Source organism: Tarenaya hassleriana, unplaced genomic scaffold, assembly GCF_000463585.1.
Source record: "Tarenaya hassleriana unplaced genomic scaffold, ASM46358v1 Cleome10, whole genome shotgun sequence".
Lineage (NCBI taxonomy): Eukaryota > Viridiplantae > Streptophyta > Magnoliopsida > Brassicales > Cleomaceae > Tarenaya > Tarenaya hassleriana.
In genome coordinates this window covers 1,321,493-1,343,134 of record NW_010960188.1, presented here as the reverse complement: position 1 = coordinate 1,343,134, position 21,642 = coordinate 1,321,493, and the positions used below count along the sequence as shown (strand labels likewise).

At 40.3% G+C, this 21,642-nt stretch overlaps 5 protein-coding genes across 6 annotated transcripts; 2 read left to right on the top strand and 3 right to left on the bottom strand.

Annotated features, from left to right (window-relative positions):
* Window positions 1-281: 281 nt before the first annotated feature.
* On the bottom strand, window positions 282-973 carry LOC104799798 (fibronectin-binding protein A). Its single transcript, XM_010522450.1, has one exon. It carries the CDS (start codon window positions 913-915, stop codon window positions 520-522), a length of 396 nt encoding a protein of 131 aa, XP_010520752.1. The 5' UTR covers window positions 916-973; the 3' UTR covers window positions 282-519.
* Window positions 974-2,190: 1,217 nt separating this feature from the next.
* On the bottom strand, window positions 2,191-3,515 carry LOC109117270 (periaxin). The gene has a single exon (XM_019204149.1). It carries the CDS (start codon window positions 3,407-3,409, stop codon window positions 2,435-2,437), a length of 975 nt encoding a protein of 324 aa, XP_019059694.1. The 5' UTR covers window positions 3,410-3,515; the 3' UTR covers window positions 2,191-2,434.
* Window positions 3,516-4,687: 1,172 nt separating this feature from the next.
* Window positions 4,688-6,489, bottom strand: LOC104799787. The gene is given in 3 exon segments (XM_010522439.2): window positions 4,688-5,503; window positions 5,506-5,832; window positions 5,998-6,489. Coding segments are annotated over 3 exon segments (1,416 nt in total). The 5' UTR covers window positions 6,458-6,489; the 3' UTR covers window positions 4,688-4,874.
* Window positions 6,490-6,845: 356 nt separating this feature from the next.
* Window positions 6,846-10,720, top strand: LOC104799782 (guanosine nucleotide diphosphate dissociation inhibitor At5g09550-like). Its single transcript, XM_010522426.2, has 13 exons — window positions 6,846-7,150; window positions 7,468-7,530; window positions 7,626-7,709; window positions 7,848-7,955; window positions 8,050-8,222; window positions 8,587-8,698; window positions 8,859-8,939; window positions 9,026-9,088; window positions 9,172-9,273; window positions 9,631-9,755; window positions 9,853-10,063; window positions 10,173-10,247; window positions 10,346-10,720. The coding sequence occupies exons 1-13, from the start codon at window positions 7,064-7,066 to the stop codon at window positions 10,397-10,399; spliced, it is 1,338 nt and encodes a 445-aa protein (XP_010520728.1). The 5' UTR covers window positions 6,846-7,063; the 3' UTR covers window positions 10,400-10,720.
* A 207-nt stretch (window positions 10,721-10,927) lies between these two features.
* LOC104799767 (KH domain-containing protein HEN4) lies at window positions 10,928-18,706 on the top strand. 2 transcript variants are annotated; one of them, XM_010522411.2, is made up of 11 exons: window positions 10,945-11,560; window positions 11,725-12,513; window positions 12,618-12,887; window positions 13,314-13,799; window positions 13,954-14,030; window positions 14,118-14,229; window positions 16,836-16,949; window positions 17,423-17,479; window positions 17,599-17,682; window positions 17,786-17,967; window positions 18,411-18,706. In XM_010522411.2, the coding sequence occupies exons 1-9, from the start codon at window positions 10,988-10,990 to the stop codon at window positions 17,674-17,676; spliced, it is 2,556 nt and encodes an 851-aa protein (XP_010520713.1). In that variant the 5' UTR covers window positions 10,945-10,987; the 3' UTR covers window positions 17,677-17,682; window positions 17,786-17,967; window positions 18,411-18,706. The 2 variants fall into 2 exon arrangements, with proteins under 2 accessions (XP_010520717.1, XP_010520713.1); XM_010522415.2 differs by lacking the exons at window positions 16,836-16,949; window positions 17,423-17,479; window positions 17,599-17,682; window positions 17,786-17,967; window positions 18,411-18,706 and adding an exon at window positions 14,966-15,759 and having other exon boundaries at window positions 10,928-11,560.
* Window positions 18,707-21,642: the final 2,936 nt, after the last annotated feature.

Below are 21,642 nucleotides of genomic sequence, written 5' to 3'. Positions count from 1 at the left end.
TCTCCCCACCCATCCTTCGTTACTCTCTCCTTCGAATCTTCGACAATGGCTGCCGTTTTTTTTTCTTTCTTATGGGATTATCGTTAAGAGTTAATGACCCATTAAAGACCCGGAGGCCCAATTTCATGAACTCTTGGCCCATTAAAGATGGTTTCCCCTTTTTTTTCGCTTATTTCACTTATTATCCCTTGCTTTTGCTGGCAAATAGATTATGAAACTAAAAGTATATAATTTTTAGTACCAAATATTATAACTCCACAGCAATATACTACTATTACTACTACTACTAATAATAATAATAATAATTAGATATGACAGAAGAGAGTAATTTTACAACAACCAAAGCAAGAACATGAAATCTAGAAAATGTCGGCATCAGGCATGATAACATATAACAGAAAAAATGTAACCGAAATAATCCAAACCCAATATAGGAATACTCTTGTTTTTATCAACCTTCAACACAGCCACGAGGAGGACATGCCTGTATTATACGATCAAGCACGACAAACCCATGATCTAGGGCTTTGTCTTTGACCCACTCTGGCTTTCGCCGGAAAGTTTTTTCCCGTTATCCTCCACCGCCGCCTGTTTGGAAACCTCGGGCTTCGCCAGTTTTCCGCCGGGGAAACCCGGAAAGCTCGGAAAGAATGGCGGCAGCTCGAACTTGGGCAGCTCTGGCGGATACTCCGGCTCCTCCGGCTCGTCGGGAACTTCTGGCTCCTCCGGAATCTCGGGCACCTCAGGCTCCTCGGGAACTTCCGGCTCCTCCGGCTCTGGAAGCTCGGGGACTTCTTCTTCATCGAGAAAACGGCGCATTTCAGTGGCAGAGGCAGACGAAGCGAACAAGAGAGATGACAGAGATATCATAAGGAGGATCGAAGAGATGAGAGCTGGACGGCGAAGACTGGCCATTTTTTAAACCTTTTTCACTGTGATGTGGTGAGAATTGTGTATTGAGTGTGAAATGATGGATCTTGTTATATAATGGGAGTGAGAGATTGAGTGTGAAATTCATGGGTCAATATTTGGTGAGGAAAAAAAAAACTGCATGGGAGATTTCTGATGTTTTATTTTTTTATTTTTGTCCAGTGGGGAACCTCTATATAGTGCTTCAGGTCGGACACTAGACACCAAAACGCCTCTCAGTCCAATGGACAGGACGGAAACTACATCTGACAGTATTGCGGACAGTAAAACCCCACTTCCATGCACGAGCTTACAACATATACGTGGGAAGTAAATCAGTCGTAACTGACATGTGACAGGTGAGTGGCAAGGAGTCGAATCCCCAACCTCTCGGTAAGTCGACCATGCTCCTTTCCAACTCCCTTGGAATTTCCCCTCGGATGTTTTTAGTCTTCAACAACTCACCCACACGTGATGTTACTTCCTAAGTTGAGTTGTGTTAGGTTTGTTTGGTAAGAAAATTACATCATATTCTAATTTACAATATACATACTCTCAAACTTCTAATGTATATATCGATGCCAAAGGTTATAGATAAGTTTGTGTTGGTTTTATACAAAAGCACGCTTTTACCATTATTATTTTTTTTGGCATTAGAATTAAAGTTTTATTTTTAATTTTGGATCCAAGGTTTGAATTATGCAATTTTGTGGTATTTCGCGGGGACAACCGGTTGTATATATATATATCGCCATATTTGGTTTAGCAATTGTAGATAGTTTTTATTGGAGTTTTAAGTTGTTTTCTTGTAAAATCTATAATTTGTGATTTTCAAAACATTTTTCTCATCGATTTAAACCATTTTTATGTTACAAAAATGACACATATATACAAATATATTCTTCTTCCTTTTTTTTTATAGTGAAAATCAAATATACTTTGGATCATGCCTCTCGCATCGGGTTTCATCTCTATTATGGCAAACAATTGACATGTATCTACTCATATCTACATAACCTGAAGCTGATTTGGGGACATATAACAAAACCACAATCCAATACATAAACAGAACGAATATAAAATTTATATCAAATAGTGGGGCACAATTAACATAATTGAAAGATATAAATTTAGTTACAAACACAAGCAAAATTGATCGGGGATACACAATATTTTTCCTAAATTTTATATCAAAGTTTAGAATTTTTAGAAGATTTCAAGCATCTAGAACAATCACGGGTAGAAAATAATGGTCATCATCATGATGTTGAAAACGGTATATGATAAATAATGAAAGTACAAGTGTTGCACTATTCAAGTAAATGTAATTCGTTACAAAATACAGCATACTTTATATTAAAAATACAAACGTAATACGGGTATACATAAAACCAACCATACGGAATCATGGATGGAACAAGGCCCCCCAAAAACTCTCACTAAACGACGCATTAGGGTAATATCCGTAAATAAACGGAGCTATGAGGGTAATATCACAAATAGGGTTTCTAGTGATGCTGGGCTTTTAAGGAGTTGGGCCGTCCTTTGGAAGAGTATCGGGCTTAGGGATCTCGGGAATCTTTGGAATCTCCGGCTTTGGGAATTCCGGTAATTTGGGAATCTCCGGCACTTTTGGTAATTCCGGTTTTGGAAATTCCGGCAACTTGGGTACTTCGAGTTTCGGGATCTCTGGAAGTTTCGGGATCTCATGCTCGGGTTTCGGAATCTCCGGCAACTTTGGCAACTCGGGTTTAGGCAGTTCCGGTACCTTGGGAAGTTCTGGTTTCGGAATCTCCGGCAACTTTGGTACTTCGGGTTTCTTCAGTTCCGGTACCTTGGGAATCTCCGGCAACTTTGGCACTTCTGGTTTGGGCAGTTCCGCTACCTTCGGAAGTTCAGGTTTCGGAATCTCCGGCAACATTGGCACCTCGGGTTTCTTCAGTTCGGGTACCTTGGGAAACTCTGGTTTCGGAATCTCCGGCAACTTTGGGACCTCGGGTTTTGGCAGTTCCGGTTTCGGAATCTCCGGCAACTTTGGTACTTCGGATTTCTTCAGTTCCGGTACCTTGGGAATCTCCGGCAACTTTGGCACTTCTGGTTTGGGCAGTTCCGCTACCTTGGGAAGTTCCGGTTTCGGAATCTCCGGCAACTTTGGCACCTCGGGTTTCTTCAGTTCGGGTACCTTGGGAAGCTCTGGTTTCGGAATCTCCGGCAACTTTGGGACCTCGGGTTTTGGCAGTTCCGGTTTCGGAATCTCCGGCATCTTTGGTACCTCGGGTTTCGGCAGTTCTGGTACCTTGGGAAGTTCCGGCTTCGGAATCTCCGGCAACTTTGGTACTTCGGGTTTCTTCAGTTCCGGTACCTTGGGAAGTTCCGGAAAATGTGGGAATTCGAGCTTTGGAATATCAGACAAACGCCGCGCCGCGACTGAAACAATGTCGTCTACAGATGATGCCGTAAGACATATGAGCAGAAGAGCCCAGAGACTCTTCAACGCCATTGCTGCTGCTCCGAAAAGCTTTCTCACGAAAGAAACAACGGGATCTTTTTTTTTTCCTTCTTCCTCTGCTTTTTTTTTGTGTTCGTTGATGCGTTTCAACTTCAGTCTGGAGGCTATTTATAGATTGCAGCAAATGTTGCAGATGGAGTTTGGTAAGAAAATCTCTGCTGCATTTTAAAAGGTTTGTTCAACTCCTCAACCTGCGCCCTCTGTGATGGTCGAAGTGTTTACGTTTTCTATATCAAGAGTTTACGTCTGCATGTGTCGAGTCAATCGAATTGAATGCAGATCTACATTTGCTAACGCCATTGTCCGACTGGTTGTTCAACTATAATCTCCTTGTATTTTTTTAATGGTACAAGTGTCCACGCTCAATCGTTCTTTACTGTTCCGATAGATTTAGTTGTTACTGGTTTAACCAGAAAAAAAGATCTCGAAATCAATCCAATACAACAAAACCAACCACCCTGGTTTTGGTTCGCCTTCGGTTAATTCGGTTTCGGTTATTTCTACTTTAGATAAGCGGCAATCTTGTCCTATTGGATCAGAGTTTGCTGAAAAACACAAGCAGCAACTAAACTCATCCACCTGACTGTCTGATCCTTAACCACAACCCACCCCTCCACCCCGAGACTTTCTATTGGACAACGTTCCTTTCTTCACTTTCCCTTCAAGAGAGAGTGGACATGGGGGGAAAAAACTTTACTACACAACACCAGACTGATGAGTCTTGGAACAAGCATGAACTGTTGCACAGAAACATGTAAGGGCTAAGCAGTTGTCTCAGCTACTTCTCCTCACAGTTACAGTATCAGAAAAAAAAAACACAAAGTCTAACATGCACAAGTCATTGTATTGTTATAGGACAAAGCATTTTCCATAAGCATTGCTTCTCCATCATCCTCATTTCCTTGATACTGCAGATCTTCACTAGAAGAAGCAGAAACGCAACAAGAAGAAGCCATGGGGAACCCGAATATAGTGAAAGAACGCCAATACTAATTATGAAACCAACTAAAATGGAAGACATTCAATCACTTAAACCTAAATCTTTCTCCTTACCTTGACAGATACCTGGGAATGTTGTTGCTTCAGCTCTGGATCTGTTCGTTTTCAGAAAACAAAGAGCCGAGAATTTCTCCAGCAGATTGATGGAAACAAAAGCTGCAAGCTCCAAACGTAAATAGTGCCATGTCATCTACCATTGGGTGCTCGAGAAAGCTAAAAGCTTCGCACTAATTGAATAGAATATGTCTCGGGTGACTATGAACCATAAACGAAGAAAAACATGCAATCATTTACCCCCAAAATACATATCTAAAACTGGATTTCCAAGGAATCAAAATGGCAGAATCTCTTCTACTGTTAGACACCAGCTATCATACACAAAAGTTAAGGCTACAACCAAAAACAGCAAGAAAACAAGACAGCTAAACAGAAAAAGAGAGGAAAAAACCTTACTTCACTAAGTAGCCTTGACCTTATCATCCCCAACAACTGAAAGTATTGGCAAACTACTCAAGAAATCATCAAGACCCTCGAAAAACCCAATTCCTTCAATATTATCGACATCCCTAATACTTCCGAGCCCGTCCCCTTTGTTTCCTCCCCCTGCCGCCATCGAAGGCTCTTCCACTTCATTACTGAACTCCACATTCAAATCTAACCTTCCCAAATTCTTAGCTCCAGTTCCTACTCGTTTTCTACTGGTACTACCAACTGGTTTAGACGCTCCACCAGATGACGAACCCACCATGACAGTAGCATTTTGTTTGATTGGAACCGTAGGATGGCTAACAGCATTGTTACTTACTACAGTTTGGGTCCCCCTCCCAGCTTTCTCAGCCCGCTGTTTCGTTTTTGGGGTCGTGTCTTTTCCTTTACCAATCTTTGCCTTCTTGTTCATGGATTCATCATTCAGCCAATCCTCATCATCATCTTCCAGCTCATCTTCTCCTGGTTCATATTCCTCCTCTGAAATTTCAACATATATGTCATCATCATCATAAAATATCCTCGGTGCAGACTGTTCCTTTCTCACCGTCATGCTCGGCTGCCCCTGACCCGGGCAGGCGAAGAGCGGGGAAATGGGGTAACATGACCTGAAAACCCTAACGGGAAGACAGCCCAAGAACAAAAATAAACATCTTTGTCTTTGCCCTCAACCGGAGGTGTCTGTATCGTCACGGCTTGAAACGCTCTCCGACAGTGTTGACACCGCAATGCGCACTCCTCGTAGTCCTTTGGGTACTCAAAGAGTACAAAGCAGTACGGGCACGATGTCCAGAAGCTCAGAGCCGTAGCTTCAGTCGAAGTTTTCCGAGCCGCCTCGGCCGCATTATCCGAAATCGGCCGGTGCTGCCACTGAAATTGCTGCGACGGGGGTTGCTGTTGCTGCTGCTGCTGATGATGATTTCGGGAACCTGGTTGGTCGAGTTGACTCAGCTGCAACTCGCGGTCGTATAAGGACTTCCTAGATGGGTCAGAAAGGACGTACCAAGCATCAGAGACGAGTTTATACGCCTTTTCGGCGAAGGGGAGACGATTAACCGTCGGATTGAGGAGAAGAGTGAGCCTCCGCAGGGAACCTGGTTGGTCGAGTTGACTCAGCTGCAACTCGCGGTCGTATAAGGACTTCCTAGATGGGTCAGAAAGGACGTACCAAGCATCAGAGACGAGTTTATACGCCTTTTCGGCGAAGGGGAGACGATTAACCGTCGGATTGAGGAGAAGAGTGAGCCTCCGGTGCTGAGCCGCGGCGAGGCCGGGGTTCTGAGTCAGGCGAACGAGTCGGAGCACGGCGTACCAATCGGGCAGGTCGGATTTATCCACGCGAGACTCTCCGGCGATGAGAGTGTCGGAGATGGCGAGAATGTAGTCTGCCGCCCCGGCTCTGGTCGGGTCGGCCTCGCAAGCGCGGATCGCGAAGGTCTTCGCTCCCTGAAGGTCTCCGGAGGCAAGAAGCTTCTCCGATGTCACCAGCCACCGATCCGCCTCCGCTCTGTTTCCTCCGCCGCCGCCGCCTCGACCGTCTCCGCCGCCGCTCATTTCTTTTTCCCCTCTCTCTAAAAATTATCGTTTGAAAAAAACCCAAATCCGGCTTTTTGTTTTTAATACGGAGACACGATGAATGGACCATAAAGGACTCGTATTCACAACGTAATTACATGATCGATATGTCACGAAATAATGAATTACCATGGGTATTTTAGTCATTTTACTGAATATTCTTCTCTCCGTAGTCGGTCCTGATCGTCTCATCATATCGCCTCTCTCCGCTGGGACGTCGATAAAATTAAATAAAATACGATTCTGTACCGGACCGAACCGAACCGATATTTCCGATTTGGTACAGCAAATCTTGGTTTCGTAATCCGACATCATCGTGTGATCGAATAAATCGGCAAATTCCGAATGAGAAAAAAACGACTCTTTCATCATGGGAGAAGCGGAAATTTCTCCTCGCATGGCGTTAGTAGCGGTCGCTCCTGAAGAAGCTGCCTCCATAGCCACCACACACGCCATTAACACACCCAGCGTTATTTCTCTTTCATTCATTCTCTGTTCTTTCTTTCTTTCTCAAGAGAAGAAACAAACAGAAAAGAAGGATCTTTGGATCGAATTTGGTGTTTTGGATTTTGGTCTTTCCCCACCATGGATGAAGAATACGATGTGATCGTTCTTGGTACGGGTCTCAAGGAATGTATTCTCAGTGGCCTCCTCTCCGTCGATGGCCTCAAGGTGAGATTTTTTTCACTCATTTCCATGGCGATGATTCATTGTGTAACGTGAAAATTTCTGAACTTTGCATCGATTAATTTCGATTCAGATGGGCTTTCGTTCATATGCCCCAAGAATTTACTTTTCTCTCTTTCATCTGCTTCGTCGTATCGCGAATCGTTGTGGTTTCTGGACATATTTTCACGTTTTAGTGTCCTCGTTCACTGTAATGGATGAGATCCTGCGTTTTAGTGTCTTCATTCGTTGATCAAATCTTGATGGTCCTTACCAGAACTTGTCAATTGTTCTTCTTTGTGTATCTGCTTTGTTTGAAACAGGTGCTGCATATGGACAGAAACGACTACTATGGAGGAGAATCGACTTCTCTCAATCTCACCCAGGTTTGATCATCTTCTGAGACCGAGTCCCGCATTCGCAAAAGTATGAAAATCGGATGTCTTCATGGTTTAAAATCTATATGTTCTGTCTTTGTTAGCTATGGAAGCGTTTCCGGGGAGATGATGCTCCTCCAGACAATCTTGGGTCAAGCAGAGAATACAATGTCGATATGACACCTAAGGTATGAATGATAAACAGTTTTGTTCTTTAGATGTTTGTAACTGTTATCTTTTCTTGGGTGTAGATCATTGTTTTGATTCGTTTGACAACGTTTAATGCCTTAGATCTTGTCTTAAGAGGGTGAGTGATTATTCTGCAGTTTATCATGGCCAATGGTCTTCTTGTTCAAACCCTCATCCACACTGATGTCACAAAGTATCTTAACTTCAAAGCTGTAGATGGCAGCTTTGTGTACAAGAAAGGGAAGGTATGAATGATGTGGGTGTAACTCTTTTTGGAAAGATGATTCATTTTGTTTGTTATTTTCTCTATTTGAGAGTTCATTGCTATGAAACTCACAGATCTACAAGGTCCCAGCTACTGATGTTGAAGCCCTGAAATCGACATTGATGGGTCTGTTTGAGAAGCGACGGGCAAGAAAGTTCTTTATATATGTGCAGGACTATGATGAGAAAGATCCCAAGTCCCATGAAGGTTTGGACCTCAACAAAGTTACAGCCAGAGAGATCATCTCGTACGTTTTCATCTCACTCGCTACACTTACATTTTAATAACTCAAATTCTAGTTTTTGAGAAGCATCTATCCTCAGTTTTGTACTGACCCTGTAATGAATTGGTGAAGCTCTTGTATGTAATGATCTAAGAACTAACTACACAAAACCTAGTTGACAAATGTGGTATATTCCCATGGTTTATGTTGGATGTTGTTCTTGGTGGTTTTGATAGAACCATCCATATAGAAGATATCTACTAGATACCATTCATCTTGATCTCATTTGTTTTACTGTTAGCATCCGAATTATGCCTTCTTTCTATTTACCGGATCCAGAAAGGGAAGCATACGTTCACCATACTTTTCTTACTTTCTGGTTTGACAGGAAATACGGGCTGGAAGATGATACAATTGATTTCATTGGCCATGCCTTGGCTCTTCACAATGATGACGACTACCTGGATCAACCTGCTATTGATTTTGTCAAGAAAATTAAGGTGGATCATCAATCAGAAAATGATATTACAGTCATTATTAAACCCTGAAATCTATTCACCAAGTGCTCATCTGGATCAGTACCTGACCTAACTATCAAGATTTTGTTTCTTGTGAGAAATGCAAATCCCTTAACTTTTCTGCAATCTTTTGTCGTGAAAGCTCTATGCGGAGTCTTTGGCACGGTTTCATGGAGGATCTCCTTACATCTACCCTCTGTATGGTCTCGGAGAGTTACCACAGGTTCTTTCCACTCCCATCTCCTCTTTCTGCATTTCTCCTCGATCACGTCTCAGTGCCCGTTTTACGTTGTCTTTTTCCTCTTTCAGGCTTTTGCGCGTTTGAGTGCTGTGTATGGTGGGACTTACATGCTCAACAAGCCCGAGTGCAAGGTATTAAAACAAAAGGAAAACACTGATAGAGCTTCTCCTTGTCTCGGTCCAGTTCTTCTTTTATGTAATGTGTTTAATGGCAGGTAGAGTTTGACAGTGATGGCAAAGCTGTTGGTGTCACGTCTTCAGGAGAAACTGCCAAATGCAAGAAAGTTGTCTGCGATCCTTCTTACTTGCCTGACAAGGTATCCGATAACTGTTACATAGTTATCGGCTTATGGAGTTTGATTGACATTGTCTAGTTATGAAACCACTGTTCTTGTCTGTGAGTCATTCAGGTCCAGAAAGGCGGAAAAGTGGCTCCCGCCCGGTCCAGTTCTTCTTTTATGTAATGTGTTTAATGGCAGGTAGAGTTTGACAGTGATGGCAAAGCTGTTGGTGTCACGTCTTCAGGAGAAACTGCCAAATGCAAGAAAGTTGTCTGCGATCCTTCTTACTTGCCTGACAAGGTATCCGATAACTGTTACATAGTTATCGGCTTATGGAGTTTGATTGACATTGTCTAGTTATGAAACCACTGTTCTTGTCTGTGAGTCATTCAGGTCCAGAAAGGCGGAAAAGTGGCTGGAGCCATAGGTATAATGAGCCATCCAATTCCAGACACCAGTGACGCTCACTCTGTTCAAATCATTCTGCCCCAGAAGCAACTTGGTCGGAAATCAGACATGTAAGAACTCCAGTTCTCAATGATCAGACGATTTATTTGAAAACATGTAATGGTTTTAAAGTTCTTGAATTGTGTATGTGTGTGTTGGATACTGCAGGTACCTCTTTTGCTGTTCATACGCTCATAACGTAGCGCCAAAGGGCAAATACATAGCGTTTGTCTCGGCAGAAGCTGAGACTGACGATCCCGAGGCAGAGCTGAAGCCTGGAGTCGACTTGCTTGGGCCAGTCGACGAGATATTCTATGATTCTTATGACACGTATTTACCGAGCAACGATCCTGAGAAAGATCATTGCTTCATCTCTGCTGTAAGATTACATTCATTCTTGGGGGAGAAACCAATCCAGGAGACATTAAGATCTTATTACAAGCCAATCTAACTCCGGGGTTTTTGTTGCGTTGGTGTCTTTGTCACAGACGTATGATGCATCGACACATTTTGAGAGTACAGTTATGGACGTACTTCAGATGTACACTAAGATCACTGGCAAGGTAACGAATCTAATACCCTGAAAATGGTTTCTTCGGTCATTAACAAAAACCTGTGTTTCTTGTCTCGCAAGTAACCTATTTCTCGTTTTTTTTTTCAGACACTTGATCTGTCAGTGGACTTGAGCGCTGCAAGTGCTGCTGCCGAAGAATAATCTCAGTGTTTTTTTCATCAGCAGAAAGGGAGCCGCAGAGAGAGTTTCCAAAGAACAGAACCGCTGTTTCTCATCTGAGTCTGTCGATCGAACGGCCAGAATCTCATCCGGTCATTGACAAGAGTCCACGAGAGACTACCGCACCTGATAATTTCCCATCCCTCCAATGAGGCCGAAAACACTTTTTTTTCCCTTTATTTTTGTTGTTGTTCTGGATGATAGAACAAATTAATAAAAAATTATGAATGCGAGTGAGAGGTTTCGATTCTGAGATAATAATTTTCAGCTTATGCAAATATATTATTATTCCTTTTACCAAAAAATATATATTATTATTTCGGGATATTTTCTATATCTGTTATCTTTCAAAATGTTTGGTTACCTTATTTGTGGATGCCCTGTGAGACATGTATAAAACGACGTCGCACCTCTTATTAGGGTGCGCACTTTAGCTATTTGCATGCGTTACGATTAAACAACCTCAGCGCAAGTTAGCGGCTACAAGACTTCCGTGAGAAAAGTTTTACGGCTTCTCCCTTCCTCGATAGGACTGCCGTAACAGTTGGGGGGACAAAGCGAGAGAGATCGATGGAGCAAATCGGCTTTCTCTCTCCGACAGGGAAGAGGCACGGAGATCCTGACCTGGGTTCAGCACTCGGATCCGCCAAGAGGGTAAAGACGCATCAGCGCTCGCCTTTGTCTGTTCCGACGGGACACGCCGTGTTCCGTATGCTGTGTCCCGTGTCTCAGGTTGGGTCTGTGATCGGAAAGTCTGGGAGTGTGATCAAGCAGCTTCAGCAATCGACCGGATCTAAGATACGGGTCGAGGAAGCTCCGAACGAGTGCCCCTATCGGGTCATCACGGTAATCGCCCAAGTGGGTTCGAAATCGAGGGTAAAATTGGGGGTTGGAGAAGAGACAGACGCTGAGGTTTCAAAAGCACAGGAGGCGTTGATTAGGGTTTTCGAGGTTCTCGTCTTCGGCGAAGTAGGGAGTGGTACGGTCTCTTGCCGGTTGTTAGCGGAGGCGAGTCATGCCAGTGCTGTGATTGGTAAGGGTGGGAAAACGGTCGAGAAAATAAGGAAGGAAACTGGGTGCAAGGTTTCGGTGTGGACGGAGAATCTGCCTGCCTGTGCTGACCCTAATGAGGAGATGGTCGAGGTACGAATTTGTCGAATCCGTTTGGTGCTTCAGTGTTGTAGTTTCTCATCTGAAGTGATGCACTTTCTGAATTTTGAATGTTAGGTTGGAATTAGAATATATCGAATCGATTTGGGTGCTTCAGCGCTTTTCTCCTACTGAGTGAATGTATTGACTTTATGCAGATTGAAGGAACTGTATTGGCTGTAAAGAAAGCTCTTCTGTCTGTCTCTTGCTGCCTTCAAGACTGTCAGCCGATTAATAGGACAAGAACAGCCGGAAACAGATCTATCGATAGCATTTTCCAGGAGACTTTGCATAGACCTGCGGATTCAATTGTCCGGGAGGCTCTTCCAAGGCCCGTTGAAGTTACTTCTCAAGATTTTAGGCTGGGAACAGTCAATATGTTGTCTCAGGGTACTCTGCTCCGGCCTATCGAGGTGATCCCTCGGGATGCATTGCATAGACCCATCAATTTGTTTCCTAGAGATACATTATACAGACCTACCAATATAGTTTCTGGAGATTATTTTAGCATGCCTAGGGAGGTAGATCCTCATGATGCATTGCAGAGACCCGTTGAGCTGGTTCGACATGATGCCTTGGCTAGGCCTCCTCTCGAGTCATTCCCACGAGATGCTTTACTACGACGTGTTGAGGCAATGCCACTAGAAAGTCATCCTCAGCTAAGTGCAGTTTATCTTTCCCACCGTAATTCAGTTCTAGATACGCCGCCGCCCCGTAGTAGTATTGCCTCTCACTCTACTTTCGCTAAGACGCCTCCCCCAGAAACGAAAGTAAGACACCAAGAAGTGGTCTTTAAGATCCTTTGCTCTACCGACAATGCTGGTGGTGTTATTGGGAAAGGGGGTAACATTGTCAGGATTATTCATATCGAGACAGGTGCCTCCATAAATGTGGGAAATACACTTCCTGACTGTGATGAACGTCTAATTGCGGTTACTGCATCTGAGGTTGGTCTTCTTTCAGCCCATTCTTGTTTTCATGTCTGCTTTTGTAAACTTGTTCTAATTCGTGACTCGTCTTGTTCTATATTTGTTTTTTGTTCATCGAGTAGAACCCTGAAGATCAAAACTCGCCAGCCCAGAAAGCTATCATCCTTGTTTTGTCTAGATTATTCGATCTCGCTTCCCGGAAAGGCCTGGACAATGGCTCAACGTCATCTATCACTGCACGGCTTGTGGTCCCAACGGATTACATTGGTTGTTTATTGGGAAAAGGAGGCTCTATAGTTTCGGAGATGCGGAAAAAAACTGGGACTGTGATACAAGTGTTGAAGGTTGAGCAGAATCCAAAATGTGTCACGGAGGGTGATCAAGTTGTCCAGGTACTTAATGATTGTCTTAACTTTTTATGCCATCTTTCCAGCTTTTCATGTAGTTTTTCAAATATAACTAGCTTGGTGACTGGTAGAGCTTTGTTTTTTTTCATTAAAAAATGCGAGATATGAGCTCTGAGTTGGTCTCCAATAGTCTACTGCATTTTTCATACATTTTCTGTATCGGGTAATCGATATTCACAGAAGAGAAACACTTAAATGAATTGTACGAAGCTTTCACGCTGTGATGTAGATTAATGTTATAAGCAAAGGATTAAGTTCTTGCTGTAAATTTATTTGGTGGTTTAACATAATTCTTCAGCTTTTGCACTCTCAAGTCTCAAGGATGCTCGTCAGTGCAATTCTTTTATACTTTTTAAGTTTTTTTTGTTGGCATGGCGGTCTGTATTAAATGTTTTCTTTGCTGACCAAAAGGTTTCAGGAGAGTTTCCAAATGTGAAAGATGCGGTTTACCACGTTACAAGCAGACTTCGTGACAATCTTTTCTCCAACTCTATGAAAAATTCTGCAACCGAGGGCAATGTATCCATAATAACCGAGAGGAATTCTCGTGGGAAATCAGACGATCCTGTTCTGATGGGGTCTCATCCATCATTTAGTCACTCCCTCACCATGTCTACAAGTCTATATGGCAGATATGATGACTCCCGTCTAAGCAGATCTCATCCACCAGTTAACTACTCCAAAACTATTGGTACAGACCCATACATAAGACCGAATGATCCCTTTCCCGATGGGTTTCACCCATCAGCAGGTTATTCTCCAAAGTTTGGGCGACAGTCCACTATGGATCACATAAATGGCCCCCATTATATAGATCAAACGCCCTCTCATTCATGGGCATCACAGGATGGCCCCCATCATATGGATCAAACGCCCTCTCATTCATGGGCATCACAGGTATCCCTCTCTCTTGTCTTTTCTCATTCTCATGTTATGACATATATGTTCATGCTTAGAGGTGTAAAGGATGAAGTATGCAAATCTAATACAGACATGGTCAATGCTTTTATGTTTACCCTTTCGATCTTGTGTTTGGTTTCTCTGTCTGCAGCCGGTTACAGCTCCGAGAGGCTTGTCTGATGCCAGTGGAGGATTATCTTCTAACAGAGCCGGCTTTGTACTCAGCGGGTAAGTATAGATAAGCTATGCAAGAATACCATAGAATTGGTTGTCCTTTTGCCAGAAACAGTGACATGTTGGCTCGGTCTTTGGCAGTGGAAGCAAATCTGCCGTTGTAACAAACACAACTGTGGAAATTAGGGTTCCAGAGACCGCTATGAAATTTGTGTACGGAGAGGGTGGCCAAAATCTGGAGCAACTGAGACAGGTAAGTCGTGTTTCATATATGATTTTCTTTTATTCTTTCTCTGGTTGCTTTATATAATCCTGCTGATTATTAGGTTGGTATACTATAGTTGCTGGACACAAGTGACATAGGTTTTTAGTTGCCACCACTTCCTGTAGTTCACTGAAACAAAACCCAAACATCAATTATTATGCTATCAACAGAAGAAATTAGGCAAGAAAACTGAAGTGAACACCTAGAAGGAAAAGACACCCATCATACATTTAACATACACCTCAACCAATGTGACCCCCTCCCTCTTCTGCACTGAAACTTAACTTCAGAAACTGAACAGTTAGATGTCATAAAGATTCTTCCTACAAGAATTTCATCAAAGTCCTTCATCCCCCCCCCCCCCAAAAACTCCAGAAAACTGAACAGTTTTAGAAATTGCAGGGAAATTTTCTTCAAAATGTTCTTTGAAGTACTTGTGTTTTTACTGCAATACAATCTGTTGAAAACTCCATGCTTTTTTGAAGATTTTATACCTTTTTTTTTGTTAATTAAAACAATCATCATAGTCCCTCTTTTTCCCTTTCAAAGTGTTGGAACTTGGTTTTCTTGTTTTCCTGCTCTTTTTTCACAAATATATATTATATAAAAAACAAACTTTCTTCCTATCTTACACTAAAAGTGAGATGGAATCAACAAAATCTTACTCTTGTAAAAGGAAAAAGAAAAAAGGTAGATTAATGAAGGTGGTGTTGTGTGAAACCAGATATCGGGGGCGAGAGTGATAGTACATGAACCTCAACAACATATAGGAACAAGTGAAAGTGAGAGGATCATTGTCATGTCTGGGACACCTCATCAAACCCAGGCTGCTCAGAACCTCCTCCATGCCTTCATCCTCACCGGTGAATCAAGAAAACACTTACTCCCCCTTTAACTTAGGGATCAACCAAACCCCCTCCTCTTGTTTTCACTCTTCACCTCACAATAGTCTTACTTGGTAGCTCTCATTATCCGTTTCACGTTTCATCTCTCTCTTTCTCCGGTTTGTGTCAGCCAATCCCACGCCATTCCGATGTGGGATTTTGGTTATTTGTCTCTGTACCATACGTTTTGTTTTTTTTTCCTTCTTAAATCCCTGGAATGAACACTGGTTTTATGTCTTTTCTGATGCTCTCTTGTTTTTATCACATTTCTATGTGTTTGCAGTTCACATACGCACATTGAAATTCCTTAACAAATGCAACCCTTTTATACAATCTCTGGTAATGGTACACACACAACGGTTGAATGGTGATGAGATCCATTGATGATAAACTTTATACCCCTAAGTTTCGAATTATAGGTGAAATTAGTAACATATAATCCAGGGTCAAGTAAGCCGAATGCCATTTACACAATTCGAGTTCTCTTATATAAACACATGGTGGTTAAGGGTTGTATGTTTTAACTTTCACTTTACGATAAAATGGTAAATTTTGGTTAATAACCGAATAATTAAACCAAACCCAACTGAATAACAGGTAACATTGAATCTGATAAAAAAAAAAAAAAAACAGAGTAATCTAAGCAATAAAACCGAAATCAGGATGATTATAGCTTTTTATAAAATCGAAATAAACAACACTTGAATCTAAGCGGTAACACGAAATGACCTGACCGCCATGTTTCTGTAAATATTACATTTATAAAAGATGGAGGAATATCTTCATTAGACAGAGGAGGTATTATACATTCACAAAAGGAATGCTAATGAATGAGCTTCTCCATCAGCTTAAACCCTCGTGGATATGCGCATCTCTTTTTTTTTTTTTCAAACTCTAAATAAATTTGGGAGTAATGCGATGTCGATGTTGATTCCAAGCCATGCATGTGTTATGTCTTCCAAAAATGTTATGATCTTGTAAGTTGTAGCCACCACCACTCCATGAGTTTATTAAACTTTAGTTTATCTTCACACATTCGATTCTGGTCGGCTTGGTTAACTTATAATTCTTGTTGGTAAGTGTCTTCGAGACCATGTATTTACAAGGATTACACACCAAAAAAATTGAAAATAATTCATTAAATAAAGTGAATCTATGCAAGAAAATATATATATATATGGGTATTGTATTTTGTAATTCCACACAATTCATTTTGTTGGCAAACATTTGCGAAATTGATAGCTTTTACCGTTCGTTCCGGTACGGTTTTTTTTTTTTTTTTTTTTTTTTGAAATTTTTTTTCAATATTCAAAACGGTTGTTTTTTTTTTTTTTTTTTTTTTGCGAAACTTATTTTTATATGATTTTTTTTTATATTTTGTTTAAATTTCGTCTGAGTTCGTTTTTTTTAAATCAATTATTTTGTTTTTCAATTTTTTTATTTGATATGGATTTAAATCAAACTCAGTTAAATTAATTCAACTTGAAAAATATATCTATTTAATTAGCTTGATTAAAAAAATCGCGGTATAATTACATTTGATGGGCCGTTGAAGCCCAAATTTATAAGCCTCAGGTTTAGATTAGGTTAAGGGCATAAAAAGCGTGATGGGCAAGTTGGGCAGGGAAATAATCCAGTGCTTCGATGTCAGTGTTCTAGAGACTTCGTCTAAATCCAATAAAACTTTGACACGTGTCCATGTGGTTGGAGATAAATAATCCATCCCCAGGTTTCTGGTCACGAAAAAGTTCACGTATTCGCCGCGTAGCCCATCTTTTCATTTCAACGCCGTCTCTGAGAAAATGCCTCGCCGAAGCGCCGGAGGTAAGATTACATTTCCGGTCTCAGATCTGGGCGTTCCTAGGGTTTCGTGTTAATGGCGAGATCGTATTTTTGGGGATTGCCTTTGTGTGCGCATCTGGTCTAGGGTTTATGTAGTCTTCGATTTGTTGGCTGGATCTGTTTCGATTCCTTTCTGTTTCCTCGTTTTATGGATTGATAAAGACGTGTGCGTGTCTTCGATACTGATGAAATTGAACTGAGATCATTTGTACTATTAGCTTTCGATGTCGGACTCGTTGAAATCGTTTAGCGTGGAAGGATTTGTTTTTAATTGATTTCTCTATGTTTCGGGAAATCATTGTTCAGGCGATGTGGTATCTGTCTGTGTTTTTTGGTTAGAGTTGCTAGTCGTTTGGCATGTCCGATATGGTTCGGATTTTGGTTTCTGGAAACACCAAATCAGATATGGACTTTTTTTCTTTTATCGGCCGTAATTTTATGGTTATCTTTTGCAGGAAGATCTGCTCCTCGTGCTCGCCCAGCAGCTGCACGCAGCCCACCTCCTCAGCCTGGTTAGTCCCCTCTAGTCTACGCATTTCCATTTGATGCCAAACTTCTTCAAACTCTGATTCATTGTTTTAGTTTCTTACGGCTTCATGTTCGGTAACATTGATCTCATTTTGTGTTGCAGTTCACCATGCCCCTCCTCCAGCTCCTGCCCAGGCTAGTGGCGGTGGATCTATGTTCTCCGGCATTGGTTCAACTATAGCTCAGGGTATGTTCTTAACTTAAAAGTCGTCTTGTTTTGGCTATTCGAGCTTTCAATTCGTCTAGTTGAATTTGATTCGTCGGGCTCAACTGTTGTTTATTGGAACTAGGTATGGCTTTTGGTACTGGAAGCGCGGTTGCGCACAGGGCTGTGGATGCTGTGATGGGCCCACGAACCATTCAGCATGAAACTGTGGTTTCTGAGGTTACCAGTGCTGCCTCGGCTGCAGCCCCTGTGGGAAACGCCATGGGATCTGGTGCATGTGATAATTCCGCAAAGGCTTTCCAAGATGTATGCTAATCTCTTGTCAATCTTTTCCCTCTCCTTTTCCGTCCTGATCATTGTGCATATGATTCGACAAGTTTTCCCGTACATTTAGATTTTATTCTTGTTTTGTCTAGGTTAAGACTTATAGGCACATAGATAAACATTGACTAGAGTCATGTAATCTGCTTAGGTGGTTGGTTGAAGTACGATTTATTAGTGTTGGGTCTTAAATTATGCCGGATATGCTAGTCAGTTATACCTATGTCTTCTATATCATGAGGCGTGTTTATACACTCTGGGGGTTAGTGGATGGTGGCAGATAAACAATGTACAGCCTAGGATGTAATTGTAGTACTGACCTTGGGAATCATGTATCGTAGCCGCAAATGTGTATAACTGTGTATGGGCTTGTCCATTCAAGAATCCGATGAGTGGCTAACGGGGATTATATATACTCTGAATGGCAGTGCATTAGCAGCTATGGGAGCGAGATCAGCAGGTGCCAGTTCTACATGGACATGCTGTCTGAGTGCAGGAAGAATTCTGGTGCCGTGCTCGGTGCCTAATTTTATAAACTCTGTTTCATCCAGCCCGTGGATTCGTCCGTGTGTTTTCGTTAATAACCCAATTCCCAGTGGCAAGTCTTTGTATGGATTTTTGCATTGGAAGACTTGTGAATTGGGTGGATACTCCATTTTATCTTTTGTTTCCAGTTGGTATGGTTGCTAAATAAGAAAGCTTTCGCTGTTTATCTTGTTTGGTAGTGAAGATTTCATTAGAACGATGATAAGCTTTTGGATAGATCGTTATTTAAATCCTTCTGGATTTGAGAACCGGTTCGAGCTCGGGCATATGTCTGCATCTGGACATCTCCCGTAGCGTAATTGTATACATACATGCATATACACTTGCCTTACACGTACATGTCTTTTGTGGGCAAAATGAGTTTGATGTTCTGTCTCTATTCTGGTATGTCGTCTGTTGGTGTGATATAATTTGTACAACCCGTATCAGATTGATACAGACTGTTGAATTATATATTGTTTGATTCCACTGCATAAAGAAAATAGTATAAATAATTATATGATTAAAGATTAACTCCATACTCGCAAAAAATAAGTGGGCGGAAGGTCGTCCTTATATATTTTGAAAGATAAAAAGTACTTATATCATAAGCTTGTTGAATATTAAAAACAAAATGTATAATGATAATTATGCCGTTGAACTGCAGATACAATATAAAAAAAAATAACTGAGTTTGATTGAAATTCCATCCTTAGAGTTTAAAGTTCTTTAAAGTTGTAATAACGATGCGATGACTCACTTTTCAAGTTCCAATGAAACATTTTTTTATCAAGATTTGAGAAGATTACGTAATATTTAGATTTGATTTTATTTCTATATTTTAGATATTTATATTTATTAAATAAGATATTTTATGATTTTGTTTCTGCTATAAATATTGTAATGTTACATGTTGAATAATGAAAAATCCAATGATTCTCCGTCTCTTTTTCTATTATAGAAGATCATATTAACGCGAAAAATCTGATGCTGTGTTTATACGCTCATTGAAAGAACTGACCAAACTTATCGAAATGGACAAAAATTATTCACATTTTCTATAAGAAAAAACTCAGCAGTACAAAAATAACGCCACGAGAGGGATTCCTGTAATTTGACAAGCATAAAGTGGGGAATTCAGATCTGGGCTTTATATATATATATATATATATATATATTGTTCTTTTAATGAACTTTTATTTCCTGTTGGCTAAAAAAATCAACCTTAAAATCATATGATCCATCATATTTTTTTCCTTCTGAAGGTGGTGGGAGACAGTTGGGTGCATTGCCTTGCCCTTCAAATGGAAAATTCCATTTATGGTAACCTTAAGATTGGACATGAAACTTAAAAAATAACAAAAAAAAACTAGCAATGTCGTACTTAAAAAAACTTATAGTACACACTCACATGTATTTGTGTATATATATGATTCCCGTTTTTAATAAAATACTGTCATGGCGTGGCGAATTTCAGGGAAAAGGAAATAATATTGTCCGAATTTTATAAAACGAAGTGAGAAATGTTCGGTGCAAAAAAGCTATGCAAAAATTTATAATTTATATCCAATATAGTTTTTTTTAAAAGTTAATTGAATGAAATATTTACATAGTTTTGTTTGTCACCTTTTTGATAAAAATGCATGTTTCAAACTTCACAGTCATGAATTTCATCCTGTTTCAAGAAGCAATATATAATGTCATCTCTGTTGCATATAAATCGTGGTGATTTCACAATAATAATATAAGGTGAGATTAATTTCTTCGAGAATTAAATATTGATTTGATTTATGAAGTCACAAAGAAATTCTTGTGTTTTTTTATGTTCATATTTGTTAGAATTTTGGCCAATTCAAACTCTATGTACCTCTTGATAAGATCAAAATATATATGTTTTTTTAATGAGAATATATATATATATATATATATATATATATATATATGTTTACATTAAAAACAGCCTGGATTCCAAGTTTGTATTTAGGATTTATTTTTAATCATTTAATCGCTAATTGACCGGAAACTAATTATTTATAGCGCAAGATAATATTCTCTTTATTATTTCGTACGAATAAAAGAATAGCTTATGAATGATGATCAACCAATGAAATTTTCAGATCTTATTCCGAATAAACAAAAACATTAATTAATTAAATCGATGTAATGGTAGGTAGCACGTATATGCACATATATGTATAAATACAGCCGTACCATATAACGTGCTACATACACACACACACACATATATATATATATATATGTGTGTGTGTGTATGTGATATCCAATAGAAACTGAACACGTAAGCGAACAAAACCAGGCTGATTAGGTTAACTGAACATCCATTAATAGGAAATACGAGGATAGATCAGAAACATGTGAAGGAAGATGAGCTTCCCAAAGCAATTACACAGATGTCGTTACGACTGTGGCTTCTTTTTTTTTTATAAAAAATTTTATTCTCGAATATCGCAAAGTCTTCTTTATGATCTTTTTAGAAGGTTGTGATCCTTTTAAATTATTATAATTAAATATTTTAATATTATTACTCGATACAATTGAATACCACGAAACTGGTATATTCTTTTCTTGGACGATTAAGAGAGTTGTCTAGTATTTAGCATTTCATTTATATAAATTAAAGGAAACCCATTTAAAAGTAATTCTTTTTAAAGAAATGTGTTTTAATTATAATTTTGTTGATGTTTATCCTTTTAGTATTGATTTTCATTGTTATTATCAGTTTATATATATATATATATATAGCAAATAAAGGAAAATACGACATAGAAACTATTCCAAAATAACTTCTTTTTATATAAAGTTATACACGTGGCAACAATCTGTAATAAGCTCCCTCTAGTCATGACTAGAAGAACTATTTACAAAATCCAACGCGTCAGAAGGCTCCCCACGCGATTCGCAAGTACGTGATTGGTACTCGCCCTCATATTTGGAAACGTGTTCTTTTGTTATGGGCTGAACGAAGTATAAGATATATATATTTTTTATTAATCACGGATTATTTTTAGTGCATCCGAAGAAAGCTCAACCCTTTGTGTTTCATTTTTCAATGTGGGGTTTGAACACTGAACATGCTCTCTCTCTCTCTCTCTCTCTCTCTCTCTCTCTCTCTCT